This window comes from Mobula birostris, chromosome 19 (genome assembly GCF_030028105.1).
Source record: "Mobula birostris isolate sMobBir1 chromosome 19, sMobBir1.hap1, whole genome shotgun sequence".
Lineage (NCBI taxonomy): Eukaryota > Metazoa > Chordata > Chondrichthyes > Myliobatiformes > Myliobatidae > Mobula > Mobula birostris.
The window spans coordinates 9,577,628-9,603,741 of NC_092388.1; the positions used below are offsets into that span (position 1 = coordinate 9,577,628).

Genomic DNA, 26,114 nt, shown 5'->3' on the forward strand with positions numbered 1-26,114 from the left:
GCCAGCTCCATCATGGGCACCAAACATCCCAGCATCAAGGACGTCTTTAAAAGGCAATGCTTCAAAAAGCTGGCATCTATAAATGAAGGACCCTCATCACCCAGGGCATGCTGTCTTCTCATTACTACCATCAGAGAGGAGATCTAGGAGCCTGAAGACACACAGTCAACATTTGAGGAACAGCTTCTTCACCTCCACCGTCAGATTCCTAAACGGGCATGAAATCTACCTCACTATTTTGCTCTTTTGTTGCATTACTTAATTTCATACACACACATATTTCTTATTGTAATTTATGTTTTTTTTTTACATACTGCTCTGCACTGCTGCACAAAATATCAAATGTCGGTGATATTAAACCTGATTCTGAGCTGCTTTATGCTCTCGCAGTGAGCTGAAAAATTTCCCGGGCACATCCTTTGTTCGGTGAGGTGCATTTTACTCACTCAAGTATCCTTGTGACTCCTTCTGCATTGTGACTGGACAGTCTTTATGTGTCAGTAATAGCTGCTTCAGCTGAGCCACCTCGTTCTTCAAAAGCGAGACCTCGTTCTGTGAACACAGATCAACATGTGAGCATTAATGACATCCTTCCTTTATAAGCCCGGATTTCAAATTGATGGAGTAAGAATGAAGAGGAGAAGATTAACAATTTGCAAGCAAACTTAAATTTCAAACCTGAATCCGCCCAATTTCCCATTTTCCCACCATTGCTTTGGAATGGAAACATCTTGGAATTGGTGACCCCAGCAGGTCTTCATCAGGTGACCCACACTTTTAATTAGAACATGGAATATTACAACACAGTACAGGCCCTTCAGCCCACCATGTTGTGCTGACCTTTAAAACTATTCTAAGATCAATCCAACCTTTCCCTCCTACCCAGCTCTCCATTTTTCTATCATTCTATTGTGCCTATCTAAGAGTTTCTAAAATGTCCCTAATGTATCTGCCTCTAACACCCCCCCTGGTAGGACGTTCCACACCCCCATGATTCTCTGTGTAAAGAACTTGCCTCCAATATCCCCCTATACTTTCCTCCATTCACCTTAAAATTATGCCCCCCCTCCCCCCCCCCCCCCCGCGTTTTAGTCATTTCTGCCCTTGGGTAAAGTCTCTGGCTATCCATTCGTTTTATCCCTCTTATCATCTTGTACACCTCTTATCCCCTTCGCTCCAAAATAGAAAAACCCTAGCTCGCTCAATCTATATTGATTTATTTATTGAGATAGAACGTGATATAGGCCTTTCCAGCCCTTCAAGCCACATCACCCATATTTAATCCCAGCCTAATCATGAGGCAATTCTCATTGACCAAATTACCTGCCAACCAGAACGTCTTTAGATGGTGGGAAGAAACTCATGTCGTCCCAGGGAGAACATACAAACTCCTTACAGACGGCGGCAGGAATTGAACCGGGGTCCACTGTACTAAAAAGTGTTGTGCTAACCGCTATGCTACGGTGCCACTGTACAAATGTCACCAAGCTACAAGCACTAACATAGCTTGTCAACAACTTCCTAACCCTATTCCGTACATGTTTTGGACTGTGGGAGGAAACTGGAACACCCGGAGGAAACCCACGCAGTCATGGGGAGAATGTACAAAATTCTTACCGACAGCGGTGGGAATCAAACCCCAATCAATGGTCGCTGGCACTGTAAAGTGATTGTGCTAACCACTGTGCCACCATCACTATCTTCATAAGACATGCCCTCGATTCCAGGTAGCATCCTGGTAAATTACCTAAACTCCTCAGCTGTTTCATGTCCTAATGATGGCTGATGAAGGGCTACTGCACTGCACAAGTCGATGGGTTTTCCAGCACTGCCTGGCACCATCAGATCAGGAGTCCATGCATTTCCAAGTTTGCTTTTGATTTTATCCACACACCCTTCCTCAACAACTCACTCCATAATCTAGGACATAATGGCACAATAAGGCCCTTGGCCCACAATGTGTGCCAACCTTTTAAGATTAATATAACCCTTCCCTCCCACATAACTCTCCATTTTCCATGTACTCACCACTCTGTGTTTAGAGCAAACTTACCTTTGATGTCCCCGCTACACTTTCCTCCAATCACTTTAAAATTCTGCCATCTTGTATTAGCTATTTACAGCCTAAGGAAAAAGCCTTCGGCTGTCTGCTCTGACTATGTTGTATAACCAATGAAGTACTAGGATACAGGAGCAGAATTAGACCATCTGGCCCATTGTCTTCATTGTTCAATCATGGCCGATTCATTTTCCCTCACAACCATATTCTCCTGCCTTTTCCCCCTAATCTTTGATGTCCTTACTACTTTACCTGCCTCTACCAGTACCCTACGCACCCACCATTCTGTGTAAAGAACTTACTTCTGACATCCCCAGTATACCTTCCTCCAGTCTTCTTAAAATAATGTACCCCTAGGCGTTATCCATATACAAGGGGACATAACATATCTAAGAGGTTCTTAAATTGGGTGTCTTTCCATTGTCTTACTGGGCAGGTTGGGATCTCTTCCTCTTTCCTCACTAACTCTGACCTCATCAGTAATGTCTTGTTACTCTTTGTTACCCCTTGACTCCTCAATACTGCCTGCCTAGGTACATCCTGGTACCACAGTCTCAACTCTCGAATAGTCAAGTTCTCACGTTGAAACAATGTCATAGAGACAAAGAACACTATTCCTAGTAGGTGCTCTCTTCTCATTGCTACCATCAGGGAGGAGAGGCAGAAGCCTGAAGACGCTTTCTCAATGTTTTAGCAACAGCTTCTTCACCTCTGTCATCAGACCATGAATCAACCCATGAACTCTGCCTCACTGATTCTTTTCTAGATGGAAATCCATATCAACACACACAAAATGCTGGAGACACTCAGCAGGTCCATCTTCAGGACTGGAGGGGAAGTGGGTAAATGCCTGAATATGAAAGTTGTATGTGGGGAAGGGATGGCAGATAGCTAGAAGGTGATAGATGAAGCCAGGTGAGTGGAAAAGGTAAGAGACTGCAGAAGAAAGAATCTGATAGGAGAGGAGGGTGGACCATGGGAGAAGGAGGGCACCAAAGGGGGGGGGAGGAGGTGATAGGCAAGTGAGAAGAGGTAAGAGGCCAGAGTGGGAAATAGAAGAAGGAAGGGGGAGGGGGAGGAAAAAAATTACTGGAAGGAAAAATCGACATTCATGCCATCAGGTTGGAGGTACTCGGAGAATATGAGGTGTTGCTCTTCCAACCTGCTACAAATTACATATAACCATAATTGTTATATGGTTATATAGGTCAGTGGGACTAGGTGAGAGTAAGAGTTCGGCACGGACTAGAAGGGCCAAGATGGCCTGTTTCCATGCTGTAATTGTTATGTTATATATCATCGTAACAAAAGAAGAAGCCATGTTGGAACAGGAATGGGGATAGGAATTAAAATGGTTAACCATTGGGAAATTACGCTTTTGACAGGTGGAGCCAATGTACTCGACAAAGCGGTCTCCCAATTTATGATGGGTTTCACCGATGTAGGAGGAGGAATGGGGGGGGGGGGGGGAGGAGTTACCAGAAGATGGAGAAATTGATGTTCATGCCATCAGATTGGAGGCTACACTAATGCTATAGGAGGTGTTGCTCCTCCAACCTGAATTGGGGAACACATCAATTATGTATCTAGAGCTGATGTTATGAAGTCATATCAGGAAACTCCTTTGCCTACTTCAGAAAGGTGTTCGATTTTATTTGATATAGGAGATGAACTCGTTAAAGGTGTGAAAAGCATGAAATCTTACACCGCTATTTTATTGCATTTCCTTGGTACCAAGAATGTTACAAATTTAATAGAACTACAGAAAGTGGCAGGATTTTAAATTGTATGAAACTGTAGGTTAAAATAGATTTGAGTAATTAGATTTGAGGAAGGTTACAGCAGAAAGCCTTGCTAAATGGGAATGCATGTTTAGGCTTGAAAATATCACAAAATATTACAATACAATTGATATAAAGTCATTTACTTAGGCTGATACTACTGTTGAATTGTGGGAAAGTACCGTACCTGAAGTTGCATGTTTGTTTGCGTGAGTTCCTCTGCTTTCTTTTCCAGTGACAGCACCCACACTTTCCTCTTCTGCCTGCAGCGAGTTGCAGCAGCGCGATTCCTTTCAAGAAATTTCCTCCGTCTTTCGTCAGGGTCTTCATCAACAACTCTTCTTCTTCGGCCCCCACTGCTTGGTGCTGGGTGCCCTGATTGAGGAGATTGTATCTGTTGTGCTCCAGGTGAGACCTAGATAAAAAAAGTTCAAATACAAATCACCTTCTGGATCATTTTTTCCTTTGCATAAAACAATGAATATGTAAAATAAATTCAATTAACCTGATCCACAGTTGTTGTACGTGGGGCAGGAATCACATGGACACAATCACAATACAGCAGGGACATTTAAGAGACTCTTAGGCACATGAATGAAAGAAAAATGAAGGGCCATGTGAAAGGGAAGGGTGAGATTGATTTTGGAGTATGTTAAAATGTTGGTATAACATTGTGGGCTGAAGGGCCTGTATTGTGCTGTAATGTTCTATGTTCCAAAACAGGGGTTCCCAACCTTTTTTATGCCATGGACTTCTACCATTAACCAAGGTGTCCGTAGACCCCAGGTTGGGAATGCCTGCTCTTAAAAGAAGAAAAGACAGAATATAAGAAAAAATGGCAAGAAACATAAAACGTTCATAAAACGTAAAAACATGTTCCATGTTCTATACAATCCAACACAAAAAATTCCCATATTTATGGTAACTTTATTTTTTTCCAAAGAACATTGCAGGACATGCCCAACCCTGTGTGTAATAAAAAAAAACAACTTACATATTAACTGCCAAATCTTATGTGGACTCAAGTTGTTAGTGTCTATGTAAAGGAACTCTTTCAACAGAGAGCAGGCACATTATGCAACTTCCAGTAGCCCCTGTCCTACCCAACCCAATCCTAATGTGATCCAGGATTTACAGAGTCATAGTTTAGGATTATTCATTTTGAAAGCTGCAACAAATAAAATAATGTCGGCTGCGTGACTGCCTATCACCCCATCCTCCTGCCCTGCCACCTTCCCCCATTCCGCCCACAACAACATCAAAAGTAGAGTGGCATGACAGCGTAGTGGTTAGCACAACACTTTACAGTACCAGTGACCCGGGTTCAATTGCCGCTCCTGCCTGTAAGGAGTTTGTACGCTCTCCCCGTGACCACATAGATTTCCTCTGGATGCTCCGGTTTCCTCCCACAGTCCAACAATGTACCGGTTGGCAGGTTAATTGGTCATTGTAAATTGTCCCATGATTAGCTAGGGTTAAATCAGAGGTTGCTGGACAGAGTGGCTCGAAGGGCTGGAGGGACCTACTTTGTGCTGCATCGCAATAAGTAAATAAACAAACAAACAAATCCCCAGGGTTGGAACCTTATCCCGTGACAATAATTTAAATTGTAATTTATAGTCTATTTTTCTATTGCACCGTACTGCTACCACAAAACCACAAATTTCATGACATACGCTCAGTGAAAAGGTCTTAGGCCGATAGAAAAAGCTAGGATTCTAAGACTTTTGCACTATATTTGCACTGATTTTATGTATTGCAATATGCTGCTGCCGCAGAAAAAATCATGACTTACGTGAATAATGATAAACCAGATTCTAATATGGGTCTCTATTGTGAACTGAGTGTGGGAAGGGGAGCAGTGAGAGGGGAATCATAGTTTGGAAAAGGGGAAGGGAGAGGGGAGAGAGCAGGAAACACCAGAGAGACATTTTGTAATGATCAATAAACCATTGTTTGGATTCAAATAACCTTGCCTGGCCATTAGGGCTATGTATGGCTGCACCCGTGCCATCGCCCTGCCCCTGGCACTCCTTCTGCAGCTCTCCACCCTTGCCATTCCCAACATCTCTGGCTCCCGCCAGATTTATAAACCCGCTGTCTGCTCCACAGTGACAAATACATATATTTTGTTTTGCACAGTACTCTATATGTTATCATATACAACCCTGAAATTCATTTTCTTGCAGGTGTTAGTGCATATTCTGGAGTTGTGGAATATAGCAAATATCAGTTTCAACCGGTCTTCAGATCTGAATGTGGATTGTAGATTGAATTTAAAATGTAGCTCAGAACAATGGTCGTTCCAAGCTAAATTAAGCTACAGCCAACGGTGATTGCAAAATAGGAAACACCCACTGACCTGAAATGTCTGCATAAACTCAGAACAGTGGTCTTTCTGAGCTAAAATGTTTGACCGATACTGTGCAAACAACTTAGGCACCCCAACTATACATACGTGTGTACGTCAGGGATAATATGCCTGTTTTGGATTCTGCTTCTACTTTTCTCTTTCTTTCAATATGTCCAGACATATCAGGAAATACATTTTGCTGCCACCTTCAGTGAGCCTTTAATGGAGCTGCTCCCAGATATTTCCTTCCTCGTCTGTTGGAGTCAAGCAGGGGTGGGAGATGTAAAAATCTGACCTGCCTGTATTTTTAAGAGGCATAGAAGAGGGAATCATGATGCCAGATGGAGGTAGGCAACTACTTTCCATTCAGTGAGTTTGGAAGAATGTGAAAGTGAGTCAGTTATTTCCCTTCAGTCCTGATGAATACACATTCCTTCCACATTGAGAGGGAACCAATAGCTGGCACCCAATTAATTAATTTACTTAGAGAAACAGCACAGAACAGGCCCTTCCAGTCCAATGAGCCGCTCCGCCCAGCAACCACCGATTTAACCCTCGTCTAATCAAGTTCAACTTTAATTGTAATTCAACCATACAGAAATACCCATGACACAATTTACACCTCGGACTTCAACTACTGCACAGAGTCTTGTCATCTACAGAAGTTTTCTGATGACTCTGCCATAGTTGGATGCATCAGCAAGGGAGATGAGGTTGAGTACAGGGCTACTGTAGGAACCTTTGTCACATGGTGTGAGCAGAATTATCTGCAGCTTAATGTGAAAAAGACTAAGGAGCTGGGGTGGTAGACCTGAGGAGAGCTAAGGTACTGGTGACCCCTGTTTCCATCCAGGGGGTCAGTGTGGACATGGTGGAGGATTACAAATACCTGGGAATACAAATTGACAATAAACTGGACTGGTCAAAGAACACTGAGGCTGTCTACAAGAAGGGTCAGAGCCGCCTCCATTTCCTGAGGAGACTGAGGTCCTTTAACATCTGCTGGACGATGCTGAGGATGTTCTACGAGTCTGTGGTGGCCAGTGCTATCATGTTTGCTGTTGTGTGCTGGGGCAGCAGGCTGAGGGTAGCAGACACCAACAGAATCAACAAACTCATCCGTAAGGACAGTGATGTTGTGGGGATGGAACTGGACTCTCTCATGGTGGTGTCCGAAAAGAGGATGCTGTCTAAGTTGCATGCCATCTTGGTCAATGTCTCCCATCCACTACATAATGTACTGGGTGGGCACAGGAGTACATTCAGCCAGAGACTCATTCCACCGAGATGCAGCACGGAGCGTCATAGGAAGTCATTCCTGCCTGTGGCCATCAAACTTTACAACTCCTCCCTTGGAGGCTCAGACACCCTGTGCCGATAGGCTGGTCCTGGACTTATTTCATAATTTACTGGCATAATTTACATATTACTATTTAACTATTTATGGTTCTATGACCATTTATTATTTATGGTGCAACTGTAACGAAAACCAATTTCCCCCTAGGATCAATAAAGTATGACTATCACTGTGACAAAATGGTGTTACTCTGGGGCTAATGTGCAAAACACAGTACCAACAGTCACACACAGCACAAGGCACAAATAAGACAGCAAGCACATGTAAGATAGCAGTAACATACAGTCACACAAAATATATAGTCCAAGACCCTGAGTCCATGACTGTTGCAGAAGTCTGCAGCCACCACAGCACAGCATGGCCTAATCACAGGACAATTTATAATGACTAATTAACTTACTGCCTGAGCTCTGTGAGGAAACTGGAGAACATGGAGGAAACCCATGCAGTCACAGAGGAAATGCACAACTCCTTCCAAACAAAACAGAATTGAAAACCAAACTCTGAGGCCCCGAGCTATAATAATGTCACACTAACATCTACACTACTGTGGTGCCTCAGTGGTCTGTGAGAACATTTTCAGAAGAGGACAGCTGAAGGTGAGAATCAAGTTTGGTGAGAGGCAAAGTTTGATAAACAGGCTTGTAAACACATCTTTAGTTTATTTCAGTACCCTTTTGCTGACTTGCGCTTGAACAATATATGTATATATTTTAGGTTTGTTTTTGCGTTAATTTAGATGCTTGGGAAGTAAGAAAATGTAATTTATTTTGACCTGAGCCAATAAAGCCTTGAAATTTATACTTTGTCATATTGATTTGCAGGAAAACATGGATCAGTGGGTGATAAAAATTCTGAACAGAATAGTGTGATGAAACCTATAAAATAGGATTGACTATCAATTATTTGGCAGCTAACCTCATCAGTATTATGAGTATAAGATTATCGGCATGCTTAACTTGCAAACCAAGAAATGCAAATCACAGGTTTAGACATTAATATATATTCAGTGGCCACTTTATTAGTACCTCCTGTACCTTATAAAGTGGCCACTGAGTACATGAATGTGGTCTGCTGCTTCAGCACATACATTTCAAGATTTGAAGTGTTGTGCATTCACAGATGCTCTTCTGCACACCACTGTTCCAACGTGTGGTTATTTGAGTTACTGTCACCTTCTTGTCAGCTTGAACCAATCTAGCCATTCTCCTCCAACCTCACTCATTAAGAAAGCATTTTCTCCCTCAGAACTGCTGCTCACTGGATGTTTTTAGTTTTTTGCACCATTCTCTGTAAACTCTAAAGACTGTTGTGCTTGAAAATCCTAAAAGATCAGCAGTCTCTGAGATACTCAAACCACCCTGCCTGGCACCAACAATTATTCCACAGTCAAAGTCTCTTGGATCGCATTTCTTCCCCATTCTTATGTCTGGTCTGAACAACAACCGAACACTTGACCATGTCTGCATGCTTTTATGTAGTGAGTTGCTGCCACTCAATTGGCTGATTAGATATTTGCATTAACAAGGTGTACCTAATAAAGTGGCCACTGAGTGGCATCTTTGTGCTCAGCTGTCTTTCATCTCTCTTGGCTGGAAGCTTTGGTTCAGAAAATTTGCCGTGCAATACTGAATTGCGATGTTGGAAATGGTTCATGTGCAAGATTTACTGTGCATGCCTAAGCGTGCTGACATGAAATCTATTTTCCCTGATGCTTTCACAAAGAATAGCAATCGGTATGCGATACACTTGTTTCACAGGCATCAAGCAGATGCAGAGCGTCATCAATTTAGCAATGGGTCTCGCCGAACAAAGTAAATTACGAGGACAGGTTGCAGAGACCAGGGTTGTTCTCCCTTGAGTGCAGAAGATTAAGTGGATGAGCTAATTGAGGTGTTTCAGAATGATTAAAGGATTTGACAGCTAGACACTGCATTTCCTCTGATGCACAATCCCGAACAAGGGAGAATGACCTGAAAATGAGGGAGGCTATCAGAAAGCATTCCATTAAGGCAAGCTTGGAGAAATTGGGAGTGTGCATGCTCAAAAAGCTGCTGAAAGAAAAATCGTAAATTTTCAGTTTGTTTTCTTTTGTGCAAGGCCATGATAGGAGAAATAATTAATTTTTAAAAAAGACCAGCGCTGCCTAGAGTAGAGAACGTGTGCAGTAGAAAACATGTCTTATGAGGATAGGTTGAGTGAGCTAGGGTTTTTTTCCTTTGGAGCAAAAGAGGATGCGAGATGACTTGGAGATGCACAAAATGATAAGAGGCACAAATAGAGTGGACAGCAAGGGACCTTTTCACAAGGGGGAGTAATTTTCGGGCAACTGAAGGGAAGTATAGGGAGGATATCAGAGGTAAATATTTTTCACAGAGTGGAGGGTGTATGGAACATCCTGCCGGGGGGATGGGGTGGAGTTCAGAATGGTTGACCCTGATACATTAGGGACGTTTAAGGGACTCTTAGATAAGCATGTGTCTGATGGAAAAATGGAGGGCTATGTTGATGAGAAGGGATAGATTGATCTTAGAGCAGGTTAAAAGGTCAGCATAAAATCATGGGCTGCAGGGTCTGTATTGTGCTGTAAAGTTCTATGTTCTACAAATCTATTTTCATTTGTTATTCAGAGATACAGCATGGTAACAGCTCCTTCCAACCCAAAGAGCCCACACCATCCAATTGCACCCCTGTGACCAACGAACCTACTAACCCATTTGTATGTCTTTGGGATGTGGGAGGAAATAGGAGCACCCAGATGCAATCCACATAATCACAGGGAGAAAGTACAAACTCTTTACAGACAAAGGCAGGAATTGAACTTGGGGCGCAATTAAACTTCCTTCACACAGTTCTCAGGGACACATCGCCTTGTGTGTTGCAACTGCTAAACGTTTTATAATCTATACATCATATTTTTTGTATTATTATTGACCAAAAACTCCTATTGTTATTGACATTATGATGAATACAGAAGATATGATCACTTTTAAAACGGAAACAACAGGAATTCTGCAGATGCTGGAAATTCAAGCAACACACATCAAAGTTGCTGGTGAACGCAGCAGGCCAGGCAGCATCTCTAGGAAGAGGTACAGTCGACGTTTCAGGCCGAGACCCTTCGTCAGGACTAACTGAAGGAAGAGTTAGTAAGAGATTTGAAAGTGGGAGGGGGAGGGGGAGACACAAAATGATAGGAGAAGACAGGAGGGGGAGGGATAGAGCTAAGAGCTGGACAGGTGATTGGCAAAGGGGATATGAGAGGATCATGGGACAGGAGGTCCGGGGAGAAAGACAAGGGGGGGGAACCCAGAGGATAGGCAAGGTGTATAGTCAGAGGGAGAAAAAGGAGATTGAGAGAAAGAATGTGTGTATAAAAATAAATAACGGATGGGGTACGAGGGGGAGGTGGGGCATTAGCGGAAGTTAGAGAAGTCGATGTTCATGCCATCAGGTTGGAGGCTACCCAGACGGAATATAAGGTGTTGTTCCTCCAACCTGAGTGTGGCTTCATCTTTACAGTAGAGGAGGCCGTGGATAGACATGTCAGAATGGGAATGGGATGTGGAATTAAAATGTGTGGCCACTGGGAGATCCGGCTTTCTCTGGCAGACAGAGCATAGGTGTTCAGCAAAGCGGTCTCCCAGTCTGCATCGGGTCTCGCCAATATATAGAAGGCCACATCGGGAGCACCGGACGCAGTATATCACCCCAGCTGACTCACAGGTGAAGTGTCGCCTCCCACTTTCAAATCTCTTACTAACTCTTCCTTCAGTTAGTCCTGAGGAAGGGTCTCGGCCTGAAATGTCGACTGTACCTCTTCCTAGAGATGCTGCCTAGCCTGCTGCGTTCACCAGCTACTTTGATGTGTGTTGGTTGATATGATCACTTATACGCTGTAGATTTCTGGAGGCTAGGTCATAAGACACAGGAGCAGAATTAGGCTATTCGGCACATCAAATGGGCACAGAGGTGAAGACCATAGGAGCAGAATTAGACTATTCAAGAAAGAAGAAAGATTAGCTTTATTTGTCACAAGTTCATTGAAACATACAGTGAAATGTGACATTTGCATCAAATCAGCGAGAAATGTGTTGGGTAGCCCACAATTGTCACCATGCTTCCAGCACCAGCGTAGCGTGCCACACCCCACTAACCCCACTAAGCATCTTTGGATGGTGGGAGGAAAGGGGAGAACTCTGATGAAACCTATGTGGTTACCAGAAAAACATACAACCTCCTTGCAGGCAGCAGTGGGAATTGAACCCTGATCTTAGAGCTGGTGGTGTATCACGAAATTGATATAGCACCATGCCACTGCATCGACTCTGCTCCGCCAATCCAGAATGGCTCGTTTATATTCCCCCTCATTCCCATTCTTCTGCCTTCCCTTCATAATGTTTGATACCCTTACTAATCATGAAACTGTCAACCTCCGCTTTAAATACATCCAATGACTTGGCCTCCACAGCCATCTGTGGCAATGAATTCCACAGATTCACCAGCCTCTGGCTAAAGAAAATCCTCCTCTTCTCTGTTCCAAAGTGATGTCCTTCTATTCTGAGGCTGTACCCTCTGATCCTAGCTGCTCCCACTACTGGAAACATCCTCTTCATTTTCACTCTAAACATACCCATAAGAAGGTGCCCACATATATCAACAGAAGATAAATCCTTAAACCACTTGCTGAAGATTGGAAATAACTGAGAATCTATTTTGTCAAAGCATATAGCATATATAGAATTTTAGATGCCAGCTATTTGTCCTGAGTAAAACAATATAGATTCAGAGTGCTAGCTGTACTCAATCCTTGGAGAAATAATTGTTAGAGTCACAGAGTCATAGAAAACTAACACACAAACAGGCCCTTCGGCCCATCTAGTCTGTGTCAAACCATTTGAACTGCCTGGTTTTGGGGCACCAGCACAGATCAGCCACGATCATACTGAATGACAATGGAAACTTGAGGCGGCCGTGTACTGCGATGTGAGTGCATTGCTTTAAACACCAGCTACATTCTCCCCGTGATGATCTGGGTTTCCTCCAGGTACTTCAGTTTCCTCCCACATTAAGTTAATAAATTGTGGGCATGGCCACATTTGTGGGCTGCCCCTGGCGCAGCCTCAGATGGTGTTGGCCGCATCTGACAAATAAAGCTAATCTAATCCCCCGATTCTTACATTATCTTCACATCGGGATCCACTTCAATAACGTCAGAACCATTTACCTGATTTTGCGCTCCCGTGGGCAGAGGCTGAAGCGGAGGATTGTGATGCGGCGGGTTGTGTGCGTGTAAGTTTGGATGGGAGTGGGTGTGGCTTTGTTGGTGGTGGTGCGGGTGATGCTGCTGGTGGTGTGGTTGGTGCTGATGCGTGAAGGCGTGCTGCGGCGGAGCCTGGTGTGCATGCGAGTGCATGGGGTGATGTGGCTGTGGCGCCGGCTCCTGCCTGGACGTCATCATTTCCATCACTTGTCCCATCATATTCATGCTTCCGTTTGACAGAGCACTCGGGTGCTGACTCAGTGCTGCTTTAAGTCTCTGCAAAATAAACAAAGCAAAAACCACTAATTAAAACCTCTTTGTTAATATTAATGATGTTACACACATGACCTACCCAGAATCCAAATCCCCCAAATGACTGAGAAAAACAGCAGAAGTAACGCTGGTATTAAACTTCATCCAATTATATTTCATTACAAACTCTGCTACGGATGCTCTCAAGCCCAGCTGTGAAAGGAGGAGCGCTGGCATGGGGCTAGCAACCCCCATCCCGTAAAAACCCAGAAATGATTTGAAGACCTCATCCCTGGGACTTTTGCCTAAATTGGTGTGATGAAAGTGAAAGCCACACCCTAACCTTCAGCCCAGGATGGGGGACTCTGCCCACCTGCTGTCGGCGGCCTACGCCCCAGAAGGGGTGATGGACTTAAGAAGAAGAACTCCATTACAAGATTAATAGTGTGCATTTCATTGACAAGCATATGGACTTCTCTTTGTTTTTAAAGAAGCTGTTTTTATGAAGGTTTTCTTGTAAAACATTCTGAGCCAAGTGGTTTTCATGTTTTTACAGCAAAAATCATTTATTTTCTTTGTAAAAACATGAACATTCATATACATTCTAGAGACACAAGACTGCCAAGGTACTCACTTGAAGCAACACACAGTCTGCTGGAGAAATTCAGGTCAAGTAGTGACTATGGAGACAGAGAGATGGTCAACGTTTTAGGTCAAGATGCACAATGTTGCCAATCCCTCTGGCAGGCTGCTTGTTGATTCCATAAGTCATAGGAGCAGAATTAGGCCATTTGGCCCATCGTGACTGCTCTGTCATTCCAGCATGTCTGATTTATTATTCTCTCAAACACATTCTCCTGCCTTCTCCCTGACACCTTCAACACCTTATGAATTAAGAATTTAGTAATCTCCGCTTTAAATATACCCAATGACTTAACCTCCACACCTGTTTGTGGAGATGAATTCCACAGATTTACCACCCTCTGGCTAAAGAAAGAGATCTGAGTTTTGTATAATTCATCCACCACACCTGTCTCCCGTTAAGGGTCTCCTTCAGCGGTAAGCTGCTGGTCCTGAATGCATTACTTAAGATGACCCTCCACACCCAAATGTCCCAACCTGAACCATGAAAAACTCAACTCCTCCCAAAACGGAAGATGGAGCATACTCCACCCAGCATCCCAGCATTAGATCTGCAAAGCACCTCTCTCAGTCAGCTCAGTGTCTGCCATTTTGATGACATCTGAGATGAGTGCAAAGGGATATCACGGTGGCAGGGGGGCAAAAAAATTGCACTGAGACACGTTTACGTTTTTCTTGCACAATTCTTGAGCAACAATAATTTACTCTTCATAAATAAAAAAAATTAAGTAAAATTAAAATGAAAAAAGCTGAGAACAAATTAAGGAGAGCAAAACTGGGAAGAAAGCTGGAATATGGTACCAGATAAAAAAATAAAACAGCAACAAGTCACTTGTAAGTGAGTTTGACGCAGTCACTACAGATGATAAAAACAAAAGTGAGAAAATGAAAAAAGATAAAATAGTATATATTTTTTTGGATGACCTGTAACTTGGCCAGCTCGGTAGCATAGCAAACCATGCTAGCTGTGGGTAATAAACCCCAATCACTGATTGCTAGCATGGAAATAGAATTATATCAGCTAGTTGAGTTGTGTCACAGCTACAACCTTGCACCCAATGGCAGTAAGACCAAAGCACTGATTGTGGACACCAGAACGGGTAAGATGAGGGAACACACCAGTCCTCATAGAGGAATCAGAAATGGAAAGAATGAGCAACTTCAAGTTTCTGGGTGTCAACACCTCTGAGGATCTACCCTGGGCCCAACAGATCGACGCAACTACAAAGGTGGCACAACAGCGGCTATATTTCCTTCGGAGTTCAAGGAGATTTGGTATGTCACCAAAGACGCTTGCAAATTTCTACAGATGTACAATGGCGAGTATTCTGATTGGCTGCGTTATTGTCTGGTAAGGGGGGGTGGGTACTGCACAGGATCGATATAAGCTGCAGAGAGTTGTAAACTTGGTCAGCTCTGCCACAGGGACCAGCCTCTCCAGCATCCGGAACCTCTTCAAGGAGAAATGCCTCAGGACGTGGCATCCATCATTAAGGACCCCCATCACCCAGGACTTGCCCTCTTCTCATTGCTACTATCAGGAAGGAAATACAGGAGCTGGAAGACACACACTCACTGATTCAGGAACAGCTTCTTCCCATCTGAATGGACATTGAACCCATGGACACTACCTCACTACTTTTTATTCTTTTGCACTACTTATTTAATTTAACTATTTAACATTTTTCCTCCCACATTCCAAAGACGTATGGGCTAGGATTAGTAACTGGTGGGCATGCTACGTTGGCACTGAAAGCACGGCAACACTTGTGGGCTGCCTCCAGCACAATCCTTGCTGATGTGATTTGATGTAAGTGATGTAATTCACTGTATGTTTTGATGTTTCAATGTACATGGGACAAATAAAGCTAATCTTTATTTATGTGCAAGTATTGGAGCATACCGACATTCTAGTTTGGCCGAAGTCCAGAATAAAGTTGGATTTGGCACATTGCCTGGATTTACATCTATCATGTTGATGATCAAACAAAGCAAATCTCCAGCAACTTGACGGGCTCCAAGTGGCAAGTAGGCCTCAGCAAGGTCCTGGAAGGGCAGCATGGCACTGCACTGGCTAGCACAACGCTTTGCAGTGCCAGCAAATCGCGATCAGGGTTCAGTTCCTGCCGTTGTCTGTAAAGAGTTTTTTGCACATTCTCGCCATGACTGCGCGGCCTTCCTCTGGGTGTGCCAGTTTCCTCCCACATCCCAAAGATGTACAGGTAAAGGTTAGTGAGTTGTGGGCGTGTAATGTGTGGTGCCACTTGCAGGCGGCCCCCAAGCACATCCTCGGATGTGTTGGCTGTTAACGCAAGCGACACATTTCACTGTACGTTTCGATGTACATGTGACAATAAATGAATCTGAATCTGACGGAACATTGCCTCAGACATTCAAAAAGTGACATTAAAACCAGTTGGTGGTTTTAACAAACAACAGCAATGTATAATGTAACAGCAATGCATGCAGCTGGTCCTCAGTCAAGACAAGTAATTTTGAAAGATTAACGGGATTTTGCAAGCTTCTCGTTCATCAGACCCCAGTGTAAAAAGACAGCCAGATGGGCTGGATCACAGAAACAGCGTGGAGCTAAGTGACCTGAAGCAGGATCTTCTAAGACACCATTGATCAGGCCCTGGTGCCTCATTAATTTTTTGCAGAAATTCTTGATCCTTCACGCTGAGACCGATCAATGTGTTCTTGGCCGGCTACGATGCTCGCAACAGCTGCAGTCGAGCTCAGTCTGCTCTGTCAGCTTTGTGAACAGAAGGCTAACAGTCATGAAATTGATCTGCAGGCCATTCACACAGTCAGGTCCAGATAAACAGTTACCTGAATAAGCAGGTTTCTGACCGCTCTACAGAAAAACCAAAACAAAGAGACAATCCATCACTTTCCACATGTTACCAAGATAAAAGTGAAAGCCAAATATGGCAAACATTTCTAAATCTTCCCCTTTGGTCTAGGATGTAATCCCAGGATTCAACCATAATCCCATCTGGAAGCACCTCTTGGCTGTGTGTGCATTATGAAGGATAATTACTTCAGCTGTAAAACAACTGAATATACAGATGCGACTTTAACATCAGGATTGTAAAGTTACAATCGGAGTAATATTACATGAGAACTGTACTGTCACTAGAAGAGGAGCTTAACGTGAGGATTATATTGTCACTGGAGGGGTTTAAGCTCTGTTCTGGCACTGCAAGAGGTTAGGATTTGGACTCTCTCTCGAGCAGGGGTCCCAACCTTTTTTAAGCAAAGGACCCTCAGCATTAACCATGGGATCTGTGGACCCCAGGTTCAGAACCCCTGCTCTTGAGGTTTTTTAAGTAAGGATTGTTCTGTTGCCAGAGGAGTTTAACTATCAGGTCCATACTGTCACTTGAGAAGTTGAATACTGTATCGGGGCTACAGAAAGGGTATTGTTTCAATACCGGGACCACAGACGTATTTTAATATCAGAACTGGACAGTGATTATCAGAATCAGCTTTTTGTAAAGATCGTTGATATATATCATGAAATTCGTTGTTTTGTGGCAGCAGTACAGTGCTATAAAATTACTATAAGTTGTAGTAATAATATTTAAAATAAATAGTTCAAAAAGAGAGCAAAATACTGAGGAAGTTTTGATAAATCTGATGGGGGAGGGGAAACGTTGGTCAAAAGCCACTGAGTCTTCAGGCTTCTGTGTCCCTTCTCCCCCGATGGTTGTCAAGCGAAGTGGGGATATCCTGGATGGTGAGGGTCCTTCATAATGGACTACATTTACAAATTATTCATCCAGTCTCTGGTTTTGGAAGTGGCGGCTGAACATCAGGGAGAAGATGATGTTGCAGTGTTTACCGTCCAATGAAATTCGCTGATGGAAAATTCTGCAGAGGCCAGCAATCTCTGACACTGTGAAGAAGGGAGGCTACAAAACTTGTAGATTTATCTTCGCTACACTGATTGAATACAGGAATCTTATCTCAGCATCTTCACAATTAAGCAAAATTAAGCTAATTTAAATGAAACTAATACTAGAGGGCATAATTTTATAGTGATTGGAGGGAAGTGTAGGGGAATGTCGGAGGTAAGGGGCAGATGGAGTATAGTTTACAGAAGTGTATAATCATGCACTTTGGTGGAAGTGCTGCAGTATTCTGTAACTATTAATTCTGTATCATTTCATTAATACTCCTAAACCTCAGCCTTTATTCCATACAGTATTGAAAACTACATCAGAAAAGTAAAGATACTAGATGGCTTTGTCTAGAATGTATTGACATGAAATTATATTGCTTATAGCATAAATCTTCTGAAAATCCTATTTAAATGCCACACTTTCTTCTCAAGCAACTGTTCCACGGTACGCCCACATTATTGTTCAATCGGAAGCTCTAGAACAAATTTCTTACTTTTCAAAGTTCTTATCTTTCACTGTTTCTGTAATTATGTTGTACATTACTGTCCAATAGTCTTAGGCACATGTGTATTGCTAGGGTGCCTAAGACTTTTGCACAGTATGGTATTTGTTAACATGGAGTGGATGGCGAGTTTGTCAATCTGGCGGGAGCAAAGGATGTCGGGAATGGTGAGAATGGAGCACCACAGGAGGGGTGTGGGACAGGTGGCAGAGAAGGAGTACTAGGGGATAGTGGGGGGGGGGCGTATGGGTGCAGCCCTGAGATGCCAGGCAAGGTCATTTGATTCCAAACAATTGATTTACTGATCACTACAGACTGCTCTCTGGTGCTTCCTGCTCCCTCCCCTCTCCCTTGCCCCTTTTCCCAAACATGATTCCCCTCTCCCTGACCCCTTCCCACTCTCAGTCCACAATAGAGACCCAAATGAGAATCAGGTTTATCATCACTCACATATATCATGAAATTTGTTTGTTTCCTTGTGGCGGCAGTACAGTGCAATACATAAAATTACTACAGTATTGTGTGAATGTCTTAGGCTCTTTAGCTACAAGTATGTGCCCGAAACTTTTGCAGTCTTGTACGTTTGTTATTCTCCCTGCTTGCCCAATTTATTTTTAAAACAGCAAAATTATGTCCACTTTGTTTCCATTTGCTTCCCTCCACCACTGACTCATTAACATTCTTTATCAATAATATATATATAAAGTTACCTTCTGCTATCATAACCCACTTCTTTCAGATAATTATAGCTATTTATTAGAAGTTTAGACTGGGCTGCGTCAATATTTGTACAGGTTGTCCCACACAGAAATAATGCATGTTGCAGTGAACCAGTTGAGTTTCAGGAGAGCGTGAGAACAGGGACCCCAGTGAGTGAAAAGCTTGCACTGCAAACATCACCTGATGAGCTAAATGCTGAAACATCCTGATTTATGTATACTCAGATGGGGGATTATTGGTATTTTACAACAGTTAGAGTACCTTTGAAATCTCAGTTGCATCCTACAAAAGGATTCAGCCCAGTACATCACGAGTAAAGCCTCCCAACCATTGAGCACACATCTACATGAAACATTGTCATAGGAAAGCAGGATCCATCATCAGGAATTCCCCCCCCACCCACCCACCACCACCCCTGCCACGCTTTTCACTGCTGACATCGGGTAGAAGCTACAAGAGCCTCAGGACTCACACCATCAGGTTCAAGAACAGTTACTACCCCTCTACCATCAGGCTCTTGAACAAAAGGGGATAACTACACTCACTTGCCCATCCAATGAAATATTCCCACAACCAATAATCTCACTTTAAGGACTCTTTATCTCATGTTCTCATTATTTATTGCTATTTACTTATATTTGCATTTACACAGTGTTGTCTTCTGCACTCTAATTGATCTTTCATTGTTCCTGTTATAGTTATTTTTCTCTAGATTTGCTGAGTATGGCCACAGGGAAGTGACTTCTGAGGGTTGTATATGGTGATATATACAACCCATCACACCCTGGCCATCACCTGTTCCAACTCTTTCCTTCTGGTAGGTGCTTTAGATCACTGTATGCCAGGACAAATAGGTACAAGAACAGTTTCTTTCCGTATGCCATCAGTCTTATGAACACTTGAATTTTAGTCTATTATAAACCAAGTCCACCTGTACATACATAGGTATACCTCATTGTATATAGTTCACGATTATTTGCACTATTGTTTTGTTTGCTTTTTGATTCTGTACAGCGAGAGCTCAGGGAAACCGGCATCAAATTCCTTGTATGTGTCCACATACTTGGCAATAATAAAGGATTCTGATTCTGATATGTACTTTGAACTTTTGAACTTTGATATAGTCATCATAACGGCAATAGGTTTTGAGACACTGAGTTGGGAGTAATAATATAAATAAAGTAAACGGTATTTCTGAAATGTTCAGGCATCAGATTTTTTCACTGTACACATTTATATGTATTATTCAGTACATCCTTTCCCTTTGCAAAGCATTTGGCCTTTTTCTCTCACCTATGCATAGACGAAAGATTTGTTCAAATTATGAATGTAAAAAGTGTTTACAATATCATAGAGCCAGGTGTTATTTTAGTATGAGTACTGTAATAGATAGCAATAGCAGCAAAGGAACTTTAGAAAATAGAACATACAGCACAGTACAGGCCCTGCAGCCCACGATGTTGCCCTGAACTTTTAACCTATTTAGATCAATCTAACCATTCAACACACACAAGGTGCTGGAGGAACTCAGCGGGCCAGGCAGAATTAATGGGAAATAATAAACAGTCGATGTTTTAGGCTGAGACCCTTCATCAGGACAATCTAACCATTCCTTCCTATATAGCCCTCCATTTTTCTCTCATCCATGTGCCTAAGAGTCACTTCAATGTCCCTAATATTTCTGTATAGCAGGGTGTTCCATGAAACAACCAGTCTCCGTATGAAGAACTTCCAATAAGACCATAATAAGACATAGAGCAGAATTAGGCCACTTGGCCCATTGAGTCTGCTCCACCATTCCATCATGGCTGATTTATTGTCCCTTTCAACCTGATCCTCCTGCCTTCTCTCTGTAACCTTCGATGGCCTGACTAATCAAGAACCCATCAACCTCTGATTTAAATATACTCAATGACTTGACCTCCACAACCGTCTGTGGCAATGAATTCCACAGTTTCACTACTCTCTGGCTAAAGAAATTCCTCCTCATCTCTGTTCTAAATGGACATCCTCTGGTCCTAGACTCACCCACTATAGAAACAACCTCCCCAAATCCACTCCATCCAGACCTTTCAATATTCAATAGGTTTCAATGAGATCCCCCCCTCATTCTCCTAAACTTCAGCAATTACAGGCCCAGAGCCATCAAGCGGTCCTTATATGTTAAACCCATTCATTCCCAGAATCATTCTCACGAACCTCTGCACCACTTCCAATGCCAGCATATTATTTCTTAGATAATGGGCATGAAACTGCTCAAAATACACCAACAGTGGTCTGACCAATGCCTTATAAAGCCTTAGCACTACCTTGTACTTACATTCTAGTCCTCTTTAAATGAATGCTAACATTGCATTTACCTTCCTTACCACAGACTCTACCTCTAAGTTAATCTTTAGGGAACCCTGCCCAAGGACTCCCAAGCTCTTTTACACACCTGATATTTGAATTTTCTCCCCAAGTAGAAAATAATCTACGCCTTTATTCCTTCTACCAAAATGCATGACCATACACTCCGGTCTTCGGCCAATCTAGTTCTTACTCAACAATTAATTTGCCTAGTCTCATTGACCTGCACCCAGACAACTGTCTTCCCACCCATCAATGTACCACTCTAAATTTTTCTTAAATGTTAAAGTCAGATCCGAACCCACCTCTTCTGCTGCCATGTTGTTCCACACTCTTGCTGCCCTCTGAGAGAAGTAGTACCCCTTCATGTTACCCTTAAACAGTTCATCTTTCACCCTCAACCTATGACCTCTGGTTCTTGTCTCTGCCAACCTCAGTGGAAAAAGCCTGACTGCTTTTATCCTTTAATTTTGTTTACTTCTATTAAATCTCCCCTCATCCTATGCTCCAGGGAGTGAAGTCCTAATCTATTCAACTTCCCCTGTACTCAGGTTCTCAAGTTCTTGTTAGGATGATTAAGATCCATTTTTAAAATAAACAGATTAAAATTACTATTAATGATATTCTATCTGAAAAGGATTATTTGATTTATTTTGATCAGATGTATTGGACATCAGATAAGCATGTATTGCACATATGGACAACATGTGTTCCTTAGTAACTGGTAGGCCACTATTTAGTTGAGATCTTTTGGAACAGTGAATCAATTTAGCTGTGATGAGCAACAGTTATATGTGTTCAGCTCTGTTCATTGCTAAAATGTTTTGTGGATCTATCACACTCTGGAGGTCTTTCATCTCCCAATTAGCACTATGCAAACTCTAGCCACAGCTTCAGGATTCATGTCTGGAAAGTACTTCCAAACATGAAAAAACCTTAAAAATACAAACTTCATATGCAAACTTCAAGTTGCACTAGCTACACGGTCGACAGCAGAAAGGAAAAGAAGGAAATTTTTAGGAACGGAGTAGAAAGATAGGAACTGAGTATGAGTTCACAAATCAGAAAAGGCCACTTTCCATCTTCTCCACTATCAGATTTCAGAACAGACAATGAACACTACCTCACTAATGATCTTTTGAGCTCCTGTTCTCAAATGGTTGCTAATACTTAAAGATAGTCTGTGTAACTTTGTCTGCTAATTTACAAGTATGTTAAATATGATAATAGATTAAATAGGAAATTGATATCCATCTATCATTAAGGACTCTCATCATCCCTAGGACATGCCTCCTCCTCCTTACTACCATTTGGGAGAAGATACAGAAGCTTGAAGACACACATTCAACACTTTAGCAACAGCCTCTTCCTCTCCGCCATCAGATTTCTGAACGGTCAATAAACTCGTGAACACTACCTCAGTATTTTTTGGTCTCCTTTTGTACTACTACTTTAATTTTTTATACAGTACTGTGCAAATGTTTTTGGCACATATATATAGCTAGAATGCAAAGACTTTTGCACAGAACTGTATTTATCAATGTGGAGTGGAGAGCGAATTTGTAAATCTGGCAGGAGCAAAGGATGCTGGGAATGGCAAAGGTGAAGTGCCGTGGGCAGGGTGTGGAAGTGGTGCAGACACACCCATCTCTGAGAGACCAGGCAAGGTCACTTGATTCCAAATGACTGGTTTACTGATCATTACAGAATGTCTCTTTGGTGCTTCCCACTCCCTCCCCTCTCCCTTCCCCTTTTCTCAATCATGAATCCCCTCTCTATGTCCCTTCCTGCTCTCATTCCACAACAGAATCAGGTTTATCATGATTTTTTTTTTGCGGCAGCAGTACAATGCTATACATAAATTTTACTTCAGTACTGTGTAAAAGTCTTAGGCACCTTAGCTATACATACATACACACACACACATACATACATATATGTGCCAAAGACTTTTTGCACAGTACTGCAGGTATTTATTATTTCAATTTATAATATAGCATTGTACTACTGTGCAAAACAACAATTTCATGACACGTCATGAATCATAAACCTGATTCTGATATGCGCACATCTAGATAACTACTTTGAGTAATTATACAACTTCCTTCTTGAGGTTCGATTTTGGTAGCGGCAGGTTCGATTTTGTCATTTAAAAAAAATTGGACAGGTATATGGACAGGAAAGGAATGGAGGGTTATGGGCTGAGTGCAGGTAGATGGGACTAGGTGAGAGTAAGCGTTCGGCACGGACTAGAAGGGCCGAGATGGCCTGTTTCCGTGCTATAATTGTTATATGGTTATTTGAATACAAGATAGATAGTACATTTTTATTTTATTTAAACCCTTGACATTGGCTAAGGGTGTCAGATTTCACTCTAAATTAGACAGTGAATTCAATAGAATGAATCTTCTACAATCTGTAGGCTAGTCATCGTAGACCTGTCACCTATAACACTGGGCAACAAAGATTTTCTTTCTGAATACTTCTGGGTGTATCTTATGGATTTTGGTCTATGCTGGTGGCGTAGTGGCATCCACACCTGGACCTTGGGGTAAGAGGTCCTGGGTTCTAATCCAGCTGGCTTCTTGCTTGAGTTCCATCTGTGCTGGGTTGAGTGTTCAGTCCACATCTCAGCCTCATAAAAAATAGACAAATGCTAAAAAAAATGGCAAAGTTGCTGCCCGATGCGCCAAATGAGGCATCGGAAGATGGATTTTGGGCTGCTGATCATGACAATCACCATGAAACTCCTCTATCATGTACTATTTTTTTGATATAGCCTATATTTGTTCTTTCAATTCATAATTCAAGTCAGAATAATTGATGTCAAGATTAAGGAAGGCATTTTTGTTGGTCAACAATGGCAGGCAATTCGGAGAGCTTCTAGTGGGACTGGAGAAAATCGCATGGAAGGCTTTCCAGGATGTTGTTGAAAATTCTCTTGGAAACTGCAGAGCACCAAACTATGTGCAGCTGGTTGACAACAGGCTTTGAGTATACAAAATCATGAAGTGCAACATGTCACTAAAGATTCATTTTCTGTATTCCCATATAGACTTCTGCCCTGCAAATCTTGATGCTGTCAGTGATGAGCACGGTGAAAGATTTCACCAGGACATTGCAGTCATGGAGAAATGGTATCAGGGCAACTAGAACCCATCAATGCTGGCTGATTTTTGTTGGACACACAAGATGCTGAGTTCAAATGAAAATCATCAATAAAACATTTTTACGCTAGTTGAACTATTTCCAAAGCGTCAGCACCACTATGTAATTAAATGCATTATATTCAATAAAAGCTAATTCCTTGTTTCTCCAAATTCCTACATGATACAAGTAGTCTGAATTTAGATTTGTGTTCAGTTTCAAGCGGACTATCTAAATTCAGAGGAAGCAGCACTTTTGAAAAAAAATTGTTGTCCTGTGTAATAATTGCTAATGTTTACTGCTCGCTGGAATCTAGTTGTAACTGAAAGAATTATGTTGCTTGACCACATGGTCTTGCTGAAGTGCTACATAGAGATTGTGTCTCAAACAGCATAACAGAGTGAAAGAATGGGCTAGAACTAGACCTGCCCTAAAATTCTTCTGGAAGTTTTTGATAGCTGCCCTGCTTCTGGCTTTTCAGTTGTCAATGCAATTCAGTTCTTTCCAATATTTCTGAAACTCAGACATGAAAGCAGATAATGGAATGAACATTTTCAAAATTTCTTATGTTTCATATGTACAGGCACCTCAGTTCCTCTGCCTGCAATGAGGCACCCTCCTGTTTCAGATGTGTGGGAACAGATTTTCAACTCGCCTTGTTGGTACAAATGACAGGCATTGTGCTAGTCCATCCGTTATCCCAACGGGTGACACAGTGGCATAGCAATTAGGAAAAATGCTTTACAGCACCTGCGATCGGAAGTTCAATCCCCACCCTTGTCTGTAAGGATTTTGTAAATTCTCCCCATGACCGCATAGATTTCATCTGGGTGCTCCAGTTTCCTCCCACATTCCAAAGACGTACAGCTAGGATTAGGGTTAACAAATTATGGGCAAGCTATGTTGGTGCTGGAAGCATATATTTTCACTGTATGCTTTGATGTACTTGAGGCAAATAAAGCTAATCTTTATCTTTATAATATTCCCCTTCTGTATCTGAAAAGAACTCAAATGTGCACTTGCTAGTATTATTTTACATTCCTGTAGAAACACTTGCAAACTATTTTATATGCTCTGCTGATTGACATAAGTGGAACCAACTGTCTTCCTTTTGAAATCATTGATTGTCTTCCCTGCTTCCACTCTTCTCATTAGCAAGGAGATCTAGGTCATTATCACTCACCGCACAGAGAATTTCCTCCTCACATCCCATTTATATCACCAGTTCACAATCTTCATTTTGTGCTTTCCAGTCCTTGTGACATCAGCTAACAGCAGCCACTTTGCTCAGTCTTTACAAACCTGTCTTAATCAACTCCCCATGTTTCCTAGAATGGGAAAGTCTAGGACTAGAGGGCACAACCTCAGAACACATGGACGTCTCTTTAGAATAGAAATGAGGATGAATTTCTTTGGCCAAACTGTGGCGAATTTGTGGAATTCATTCACTTCTTGCTACTACCATCAGGCAGGGGGTACAGATGCTTTAGGCTCCACATCACCAGGTTCAGGAGAGACGGCTGTGGAGGCCAAATCATTGGCTATATTTAAAGTGGTGGATGATACGTTCTTTAATAGTAAGGGCGTCAAAAGTTATGGAGGGGAGAATTGGCTTGAGAGGGATAATAAATCAGCCATGATGGAATAGCACAGTAGGCTTAATGGGCTGAATGGCCAAAATCTGCTCCCATGTCGTATCATCTCCTAATCTCCACACTTCTTTTCTGATTAAAATCCCTTATACCTGGAATTCTGCTGCTAAATCCCCTTGGTATCATTGA

At 42.4% G+C, this 26,114-nt stretch overlaps 1 protein-coding gene and 1 long non-coding RNA gene across 6 annotated transcripts in view; one reads left to right on the plus strand and one right to left on the minus strand.

The window, feature by feature from the left end:
- LOC140212427 (uncharacterized) overlaps positions 1-24,336 on the plus strand; it is a 65,635-nt gene extending 41,299 nt beyond the window's left edge. The window contains exons 2-3 of the long non-coding RNA XR_011889716.1: positions 4,076-4,248; positions 24,242-24,336. This is a non-coding gene — a long non-coding RNA (uncharacterized lncRNA). The remainder of the gene's footprint in view (positions 1-4,075; positions 4,249-24,241) is intronic.
- The window catches only part of creb5b (cAMP responsive element binding protein 5b), a 351,151-nt gene that overhangs the window by 12,701 nt on the left and 312,336 nt on the right, over positions 1-26,114 (minus strand). For all 5 annotated transcript variants that reach the window (XM_072283198.1, XM_072283202.1, XM_072283200.1 and 2 more), the window contains 3 exons: positions 12,778-13,089; positions 4,028-4,255; positions 447-552 (listed from right to left, as the gene is read on the minus strand). In XM_072283198.1, the coding sequence (XP_072139299.1) occupies positions 447-552; positions 4,028-4,255; positions 12,778-13,089 (646 nt within the window). The remainder of the gene's footprint in view (positions 1-446; positions 553-4,027; positions 4,256-12,777; positions 13,090-26,114) is intronic.